The sequence below is a fragment of the Leucoraja erinacea genome, chromosome 16, assembly GCF_028641065.1.
Source record: "Leucoraja erinacea ecotype New England chromosome 16, Leri_hhj_1, whole genome shotgun sequence".
In the NCBI taxonomy this organism is placed as follows: Eukaryota; Metazoa; Chordata; class Chondrichthyes; order Rajiformes; family Rajidae; genus Leucoraja; species Leucoraja erinaceus.
Window position 1 is genome coordinate 7,121,734 of NC_073392.1, and position 10,541 is coordinate 7,132,274.

The following is a 10,541-nucleotide window of genomic DNA, read 5'->3' on the forward strand; positions in this document are numbered from 1 at the left end:
TCCCTCTCTCACACAAATTTCTTGAACACTGGGGGGGGGGGGGGAAGCCTTGCCCAGGGGTAGGAGCCCCCAAGGGGGGGGGGGGGGGGCGCCCAGTGCCCAGAAAGGGGGGGGGGGGGGGGGGGGGGGGCCAGGGGGGGGGCAGGGGGGGGGGGGGGGGGAATAAACTTTCATAATCTCAGCATTAAAATGATAAGTAACTCCAGTGTGTTCCGGGATAGGTATTAATAAGGTCTCGATAGACTGGACGTGGAAAGAATGTTTACTGTAGTGGCAGAGTTTGAAACCCAGAGGGCACAGCCTGAGAATAAAAGGAGGTACCTTACAAAAGGAGATGAGGAGGAGCCAGAGGTAAATGGGACATCTGTGTAATTCGTTGCCACAGACGGCTGTGGAGGTCAAGACGTTGGGCATTTTTAAAGCGGAGACTGATAGGTTCTCGACTGGTCAGGCCGTCAAAGGTTACGGGGAGAAGGCAAGAGAATGGGGTTGAGGGAAAAAGATAGATCAGCTATGATTGAATGGCAGAGTAGACTCAATGGGCCGAATGGCCTAATTCTACGTCTTATAGTCTTATTAAACTCTAAGAACCACAGGTCCTGCCTCTCCTTTACAGTATGACCCCCCCCCCCCCCACGATTAGACTAGACTCATTTCACATATGTTTCATACCTTTGCTATTCAATGTGCCGCTGAGCCAGAAAGGCATAGCAGCCTTGTGTAGACCCTTAGTCCAATGCTAAGCAGATTGGCCCGAGCTGGTGTGATGGTTACATGGAACAGTACAGCACAACAACATGGCCCTTTGGCCCACAATGTTCGTACCGAACATGATGCAGAGACCAACTTTGACCTGACTGCACATAATCCATATCCCCTCCGTATCCATATACTCATCCGAAAGTCTCTCAAATACCACTATCATATCTGCCTCCACCACCATCCCCAGCAGTACATTCCAGGCACTCACCATTCATTCTCTGTGTAAAATCAACTTGCCCCACACAAGCCCTTTCAACTTTTCCCCTTTCCCCTTAAATCTGTGCCCTCTAATATTTGACCACCCCCCCAGCCACAACCATCTTGGGAAGAAGGTTGTGGCTGTCTACCGTCTCATACTCGGCAGCTTTGGAGCCTGAAGAAGTTACTTGGAAGCAAAACTAGTCAAAATTGCCGCACTTGAAGACATTTTCCAGACAAAAGAAACCGCAGATACTGGAATCTGGAGCAATAAAAAGAGACACACACGCACACGCCAAGTGCTGGAGGAACTCAGCAGGTCAGGCAGCATGCGGAGGGGATGGAGAGGGTGGAGAGCTTTCAAAGGGGTCTGTCCATTCCCTCCATAGATGCTGCCTGACCCAGGTATGTGTGTATATATATATATATGTGTGTGTGTGTGTCTGTATATACACACACAAGTGAGTATGTGTGCACATTTATAAATACACAAGTGTGTGTGTCTGTGTATAGAAGTATGCGTATACAAGTGTGTATAACCTGTATGTATGCAAGTGTAGTGTACGTGTGCATACAAGTGTGTGTGCATACAAGTATGTGTATACAAGCGTATGTGTACACACTCGTGTGTGTGTCTATACAAGTGTGTGTGGAAACAAATGTGTGTGTGTATACAAGTGTGTGTGTACACTAGTGTGTGTATATATAATTGTGTGTACACTAGTGTGTGTGTATATACAATTGTGTGTGTGTATATATAATTGTGTGTGTGTGTACACTAGTGTGTGTGTATATATACAATTGTGTGTGTGTGTACACTAGTGTGTGTGTGTATACATAATTGTGTGTGTGTGTACACTAGTGTGTATATATACAATTGTGTGTGTGTGTACACTAGTGTGTGTGTGTACACTAGTGTGTGTGTGTATATATAATTGTGTGTGTGTGTACACTAGTGTGTGTGTATATATACAATTGTGTGTGTGTGTACACTAGTCTGTGTATATATACAATTGTGTGTGTGTGTGTGTACACTAGTGTGTGTATATATACAATTGTGTGTGTGTGTACACTAGTGTGTGTGTACACTTGTGCGCGTGTGTACAGTGCGTGTGTGTTTCAGTTCCGTACCTTGTTTGACGGTCTTGAGGCGGATGGGGTGGTTGTTGCCGGCGGTGAGCAGGGTACGGACATCGTAGAGCGGGAGTCCGGACACCGGCTGCCCGTCCACCTCCAGCAGCAGCAGCAGCTCCTCCCCGGCCCCGGCCCCGTCCCCGGCCGCCAGCTGCGGGAACTGCCCCAGCTCAGCGCCGCCGGACAGCAGTGCGGCCAGCCTCTCCCCTTGCTGCCTGTCCACCGCACTCTCCCGCACCTTGTTGCTCCAATGGTTCCTCCTCTGGACCACCTTGGACATGGTGCTGGTGGCTGCCGCCAGCCGCTCAGTCCCAACGCGTACAGAGCTGCTCCAGCAGGTGAGAAACGGTGCATGTATACATATATATATATGTGTGTGTGTGTGTGTAGAGAGAGAGAGAGAGATAGATAGATCTCCCCTCCCAATCCACTCCCAAAATTCGCAGCCTTTCACCACCAACAAACTATCCCAAAGATATCTCCTCCAGGAAAACAAAACGAAACGAAACAAAAAGGCTCCAGCCACAGCTCCAGCCACAGAAACTAGAGTTTCACATTTTCATAAAGCACTGTATTGTAGACATTAGTTCCACGAGCGATCGCCTCCAAACTAGAAGAAAAACAACAAGTTGGGAAGTGGAAATGAGGAGGTGTTTCCAGTGTGTTTCCCCACAAGCTCCAGAGTCCACGATTCCTGGTCTGTGTTGACCCGGCGGCTGAGTGAGGGCTGCTTTAATCCGACACTCTCCTCGTTCAGACTTTCTTCCTCCGGCGTTCCCCTTGCTCAGTCAATTCCTGCAATTCCAAATCCAGCCCCTTCCAGCTCACAGCGACGCCTACATCAGCCAGTCCTTCCCACCCATCTCTCTTTCTCTCTCCTCCTCCTCTCTGGGTCCTAAAGCCTGTCCCTCTCATCCTTCTGCACAACATCAACACCTTCCTTCTTCCAGCTAGAGGGGCAAAGTGCTGGAGTAAACTCGGGGTCTGTCTGAAGAAGGGTCTCGACCCTGAAACATCACCCATTCCTCCCCCACCCCACACACAGAGATGCTGCCTGTCCCGCTGAGCTACTCCAGCATTTTGTGTCTCTGCTGGAGTAACTCAGCAGGATCAGACACCATCTAATACCTGGTAGACAAAAGTGCTGGAGAAACTCAGCGGGTGCAGCAGCATCTATGGAGCGAAGGAAATAGGCAACGTTGGTGCCTATTTCCTTCGCTCAATAGATGCTGCTGCACCAGCTGAGTTTCTCCAGCACTTTTGTCTACCTTCGATTTTCCAGCATCTGCAGTTCCTTCTTAAACACCATCTAACACCTACTTTTAATAGCTCTGATTACTTATGCCCACTTCTGATTAACCCAGTCTGAGGAAGGGTCTCGACCCGAAACGTCACCTATTCCTTCGCTCCATAGATGCTGCCTCACCCGCTGAGTTTCTCCAGCATTTTTGTCTACCTTCTCATTAATTTAGATTTGTCACTTGCGATGGGAAAATCTGGATTCGATTTTCTGCATCATTCATGCTTCCTGGATTGTTTCATAAACCGAAGATCGGCGCCAAATGCTGGAGTAACTCAGTGAGGTGTATGCTACCTGTGCTACTCCAGCACTTTGTGTCTGTCTTCGGTTTAAACCAGCATCTGCAGTTCCTCTGCTCCATTGCGAAATCTCCTCAAGGGCATGTCTACTTTGAAGAAGTTCTCCTCCTCTCTCCAACGAGAATTCTCTGTATCGCCCTCTCCCCCGACTCGGTCTGAAGAAAGGTCCCGACTCTGAAACGTCACCCGTTCCTTCTATCCAGAGATGCTGCCTGTCCCGCTGAGTCACTCCAGCATTTAGTGTCTATCTTCAGTTAAAAGCAGCATCTGAAGTTCCTTCCTACTTATTTCACAAACCTGTGGATTTTATTAATTCAGTAAATTAACAAATTATGTGGGTATTCCTAAATCTCCCATGTCCTCATTCATACAAACCGTTTTAGGTGAAATGCTGATTTCCCAAAGCTTCGTGGAGAAAATCTACATAAAAGGGCACAAAATTCTGGAGTAACTCAGCTGGTCAGGCAGCATCTCTGGAGAATGCTGGAACTGCAGATGCTGATTAATACAGAAAAGGACACAAAGTGCTGGAGTAACTCAACAGGTCAGACAGCAACTCTGGAGAAAGCAGGAACTGCACATGCTAATTAATACTTAAAAGGATACAACGTGCTGGTGTAACTCAGTGAGTCGGGCAGTCTCTCTGGAGAAAGCTGGAACTACAGATGTTTAAGAAGGAACTGCAGATGCTGTAAAATCGAAGGTAGACAAAAATTGCTGGAGAAACTCAGCGGGTGCAGCAGCATCTATGGAGCGAAGGAAATAGGCAACGTTTCGGGCCGAAACCCTTCTTCAGACTACAGATGTTCCTTGATATACAAAAGGACACAAAGTGCTGGAGTAACTCAGAGGGTCAGGAAGCATCGTTTAAAGGTACCATCACAACGTTTACGAAACATTTAGACCGGTACTTGGATAGGATAGGTTTAGAGGAATATGGGCCAAATGGGACTAGTGTAAATGGGACGTTGGTCGGTGTGGGCAAATTTGGCCGAAGGGCCTGTTTCCACGCTGTATGGTTCTATGAGTTTATGACACTCGAAGTGCTGGAGTAACTCAGCAGGTCAGGCAGCATTTCTGGAGAACATATAGAAACATGGAAAATAGGTGCAGGAGGAGGCCATTCGGCCCTTTGAGCCAGCACCATCATTCATTGTGATCATGGCTGATCGTCCCCAATCAATAACCCGTGCCTGCCTTCTCCCCATATCCCTTGATTCCACTAGCCCGTGGAGCTCTATCTAACTCTCTCTTAAATCCATCCAGTGATTTGGCCTCCACTGCCCTCTGTGGCAGGGAATTCCACAAATTCACAACACTCTGGGTGAAAAAGTTTTTTCTCATCTCAGACTTAAATGGCCTCCCCTTTAATCTAAGACTGTGGCCCCTTGTTCTGGACTCGCCCAACATTGGAAAAAAAATTTCCTGCATCTAGCTTGTCTTGTCCTTTTATAATTTTATATGTTGCTATAAGATCCCCCCTCACTCTTCTAAACTCCAGTGAATACAAGCCTAGTCTTTGCAATCTTTCCTCATATGACAGTCCTGCCATGCCAGGGATCAATCTTAGATGGGTGACGTTTCAGGACAGGACCCTTCTTCAGACTGATGGAACTTACATTCCTTCACAAATTGTGTCTCTTCTACATTCATCATTTGCCTTCTCATCTCTGGTCTTGGTCGAACCATCTACCTATCAAACCACCCTTTCCTCTCTCACCTCTATCCACCTATCAGTTAGAATCAAGGAACTGCAGATGCTGGTTTACAAAAAGAGACACAAAGTGATGGAGTAACTCAGCGGGTCAGGCAGCATCTCTGGAGAGAAGGAATAGATGACCTTTCAGGTCGAGGCCCTTCAGACTGAGTTTTTTGTGTCTATCTTCGGTTTAAACCAGCATCTGCAGTTCCTTCCCAGAGAAATCTAAATTAATGGGTAAATCTGAAGTAATTATATATAAGTAATTATAGGTAGATATTCGTAAATTATATTATTAAAAGTATGTTGAGTTGCTGTCTGACCTGCTGAGTTACTCCAGCACTTTGTGTCTTTTTTTAGGAATGAGTAAAGAGGATCGCAAACGATTTGATTATTGTTATATCCTACCTTGTTACGAAAGCCCAGTCTGTTAAAGCCATGACCATAAAAGCAGAATTTGGCCATTCGGCCCATCAAGTCTACTCCGCCATTCAATCATGGCTGATCTACCTCTCCCTCCAAACCCCATTCTCCTGCCTTTTCCCCATAACCCCTGACACCCGTACTAATCGAGAATCTATCTATCTCTGCCTAAAAATATATATTAATTGAATTGGCTTCCACAGCCTGTGGCAATGAATTCCACAGATTCACCACCATCTGTCTAAAGAAATTCCTCCTCATCTCCTTCCTAAAGGAACATCCTTTAATTCAGATGCTGTGACCTCTAGTCCTAGACTCTCCCATTAGTGGAAACATCCTCTCCACATCCACTCTATCCAAGCCTTTCACTGTTCGGTACGTTTCAATTAGGTCTGCCCTCATTCTACTAAACTAATTTCTCCCTCTCAACCCCATTCTCCTGCAATTCTCCCCGGTAACCTTTGCTGCCCTTACATTTGATGAATTTGGGACTCAGGTATGCGGTAGTAATGTGTAATAATGTTAACTCCCGATGGAAATAGCCAAGCGAGTGATTTAATTCACTGCTGCCTTCTCATGTGTGATTACACTTGGCTAATGGAAGCTGGTCTTCCAGCGATGTCCATAATACATAAATAAACATAAAATACCAGAAGAACCTGCTCGGACGGCGGCTCTCCAAGGCCAGAACCACATTCCCATTTAGGGCAGAACTAATTGAGGAATTAGGTACACAAAAAAAATGCTGGAGAAACTCAGCGGGTGCAGCAGCATCTATGGAGCGAAGGAAATAGGCAACGTTTCGGGACGAAACGTTGCCTATTTCCTTCGCTCCATAGATGCTGCTGCACCCGCTGAGTTTCTCCAGCATTTTTTTTTGTGTACCTTCGATTTTCCAGCATCTGCAGTTCCTTCTTTAACACTTCGGAAGGGTTTCGGCCCAAAACGTTGCCTATTTCCTTCGCTCCATAGATGCTGCTGCACCCGCTGAGTTTCTCCAGCATTTTTTTTTGTGTACCTTCGATTTTTCCAGCATCTGCAGTTCCTTCTTTAACACTTCGGAAGGGTTTCGGCCCAAAACGTTGCCTATTTCCTTCGCTCCATAGATGCTGCTGCACCCGCTGAGTTTCTCCAGCATTTTTTTGTGTAACTTCGATTTTCCACCATCTGCAGTTCCTTCTTTAACACTTCGGAAGGGTTTCGGCCCAAAACGTTGCCTATTTCCTTCGCTCCATAGATGCTGCTGCACCCGCTGAGTTTCTCCAGCATTTTTTTGTGTACCTTCGATTTTCCAGCATCTGCAGTTCCTTCTTCAACATAATTGAGGAATGAATTGGGAAGCTGATTCCTTAGGGCATGATCCAGAATTGATCCATTTCATCATTCACCCGATTCACCAGTTTCTCTCTTAATCTCAGGATTCCTTAATTCCATCGGCTTGTGAAGATGGTGACATTAAGAACTGCAGATGTTGGAGTCTTGAGCACAGCACTAAGTATGTTAGTCCACGATGACTTTGTGGGAGCATCAGAAGCTAGGATCAATCCTTTCCCTCTCCCCTGACTCTCGGTCTGAAGAAGGATCTCTACCCGAAACACCACCTATTCGCTTTCTCCAGAGAAGATCCAGCATTTTGTGTCTATCTTTCATGATTCCACATCTACAAACAAGGAGACTACAAAAAGTCTCAAAAGTTCATGTCAGAGGAGCAGAATTAGGCCCCTCAGGTCTACTCCGCCATTCAATCATGGCTGGTCTATCTTTCCTTCTCAACCCCATTCTCCTGCCTTCCCCCCATAACCCCTGATACTCTTACTAATCAAGAATCTGTCACCTTAAAATGATTCTTCTCGCTAGAATTTAGAAGATTGAGGGGGGATCTTATAAAAACGTACAAAATTCTTAAGGGGTTGGACAGGCTAGATGCAGGAAGATTGTTCCCGATGTTGGGGAAGTTCAAAACGAGGGGTCACAGTTTAAGGATAAGGGGGAAATCTTTTAGGGACGAGATGAGAAAAACATTTTTCACATAAAGAGTGGTGAATCTCTGGAATTCTCTGCCACAAGGTAGCTGAGGCCAGTTCATTGGCTATATTTAAGAGGGAGTTAGATGTGGCCCTTGTGGCTAATGGGATCAGGGGGTATGGAGAGAAGGCAGGTACAGGATACTGAATTGGATGATCAGCCATGATCATATTGAATGGCGGTGCAGGCTCGAAGGGCCGAATGGCCTACTCATGCACCTATTTTCTATGTTTCTATGACCACCTTAAAATTATCCAATGACTTGGCCTTCACGGCCGTCTGTGGCAGTGAATTCCACAGATTCACCACTCTCTGACTAAAGAAATTCCTCCTCATCCCCTTTCTAAAGGTACGTCCTTTTATTCTGATGTGATGGCTTCCGGTCCTAGATTCTCCCACGAGTGGAAACATCCTCTCCACATCCACTCTATCGAGGCCTTTCACTATTCGGTAAATTTCAATGAGATCCGCCCCCTCATCCTTCTAAACTTCAGCGAGTACAGGCCCAGTGCCGTCAAACGCTCATCATATGTTAACCCAATCATTCCTGGGATCATTCTCGTAAACCTCCTGCAGATCCTCTCCAGTGCCAGTACATCCTTCCTCAGATATAGGGCTCAGAAACGGCTCACAATACTACAAATACAGTCCGAGCAGCGACTTACGAATCCTTAGCATTGCATCCCTATTTTTATGCTCCTCTCGAAATAAATGCTGACATTGCATTTACCTTCCTTACTATCGATTTAACTTGTAATTTAACCTTTGTTGAATCCTGCACCAGCGCTGCCAAGTCCCTTTGTACCTCCGTTTCTTTCAGTACCGAACCTTTGACCAGTACAGAGTTACAGAGTGCAACAACATACCAGCTGAGGTCAAGCAGACTAAGTATTAGACTAAGGATCAAACACTATGCCTTCTTGGGCTGTGTTACCCAGGACATATCATTCATCACCATTAAAGAGACGCCGCCTCTATTTGAAATTGTCCGGAAAATCCTGAAATGATTCATGTTCAAATCCACTTGCTTTGTTTTACATTAGACCAAATCTTATTCTCGCAAGATAAGATCTCGCGGCACGGTGGCACAGCGGTAGAGTTGCTGCCGAGCGCCGCTTGCAGCGCCGGAGAACCGGGTTCGAACGGTCTGTACGGAGTTTGTACGTTCTCCCCATGACCGCGTGTTAGAGCTGCTGCCTTAACAGCGCCAGAGATCCATGTTCAATCTCCCAGTGATTGTGGGGGATTGCTATGGGTGTTCCGGTTTCCTCCCCGTATCCCTAAGACCTCCAGGTTTGAAGGTTCAATGCCTCCTGTCAACTGTGTGCAGGGAGTGGATGAGAAGGTGGAATAACAGAACGTATGATGGTCGGTGTGGACTCGGTGGGCCGAAAGGCCTGTTTCCATGGTGTATCTCCAAAACAGAACAATTTTGTGTCGAAGATAGACACAAAATGCTGGAGTAACTCAGCCGGGACAGGCAGGATCTCTGGAGAGAAGGAATGGGTGACATTTCGGGTCGAGGCCCCTCTTCACACTGAGCCATTCATCCCTATTGCACTTCCAGGTTTGAAGGTTCAATGCCTTTGTCACTGTGTGCAGGGAGTTATTGATAAGGTCAGCTGATAACATTGAATTTAGGAAAAGCAGGCGATGGTCGGTGTGGAATCGGTGGGCCAAAGGGCATGTTTCCATTAACCGTAACATCTGAAACACAGAACAATAAACTGCTCGAAGATGGACAGGAAAATGCTCAAAGTCTGTAACTCAATGTTCACAGGGAGGATCTAAATAAAGAGAGGCAAAGATATGAATTAAAGGGGGGGGGGGGTCGAGGGGGGGAATCACACTGAGCCATTTGTTATAATCTGCACAATTAAGACTGAAGAAGAAGTAACAATTTAATGATGTAATTGTTCAGTTTCAATCCCAGAGAGGTCAATAATTGTCTCTTCATTTAGTTTAGTTTAGAGATACAGAGCGGAAACAAGCCCTTTGGCCCACCAAGTCCACGCCGACCAGTAATTCAGCACGATCCTATAATAATAATAATATTGTTTATTTATATAGCACTTTTCATCAAAACCAATATTTGAACCAAAGTGCTTTACAGATCAAAGTCTTAACTTCAATGAACAGTCAAATAGGATTTATTGATTTGATCTGTTCTAAATAATTTAAGAGAGGCAAAGACTTTGGTTCAAATACTGGGGGGTTGAAAAGGGGGGGAATAAAACATTAAGGAAATTATAGGATTTTACAGAGATTATCTTAATTGAACGATTAAATCTCAAAGAAGTAACAATTTAATGAAGAGTTCAGAAAAAAACTCCCAGAACAGTACAATAATTGAATCTTCATTTAGTCCCCCCACAGCAGATACAGAGCTGTGAAACAAGCCCTTTGAAAATATCCAGTTCTCCCCCTCCAGTACATCAGCACGTCGATCCTACACACGAGAGACAATTTACAATCTTTACCAAAGCCAATTAACCTACAACCGGTTAATCTTTGAAGTGTGGGAGGTAACTGGAGCAACTGGAGAAAACCCACGCGGTCACAGGGAGAATGCACAGACTCTATCGAGACGGCACCCGTAGTCAGGATCGAACCCAGGTCTCTGGGACTGTAAGGCAACAACTCTACCACTAAGCCACCATGCCACCCTTTAAAAATAGTTTTTTTCCTATTAAATCCTGTC

The 10,541-nt window shown here is 45.9% G+C and overlaps 1 protein-coding gene across 10 annotated transcripts in view; it reads right to left on the minus strand.

The window, feature by feature from the left end:
- The window catches only part of magi1b (membrane associated guanylate kinase, WW and PDZ domain containing 1b), a 346,431-nt gene extending 343,780 nt beyond the window's left edge, over positions 1-2,651 (minus strand). For 3 of the 10 annotated variants that reach the window (XM_055647626.1, XM_055647618.1, XM_055647617.1), the window contains exon 1: positions 2,092-2,504. In XM_055647626.1, coding sequence (XP_055503601.1) covers positions 2,092-2,374 — 283 coding nt within the window. In that variant the 5' untranslated portion in view covers positions 2,375-2,504. Of the gene's footprint in view, positions 1-2,091 lie in introns of all 10 variants that reach the window. The other 7 variants (XM_055647627.1, XM_055647621.1, XM_055647628.1 and 4 more) reach the window with 5 other exon arrangements.
- Positions 2,652-10,541: the final 7,890 nt, after the last annotated feature.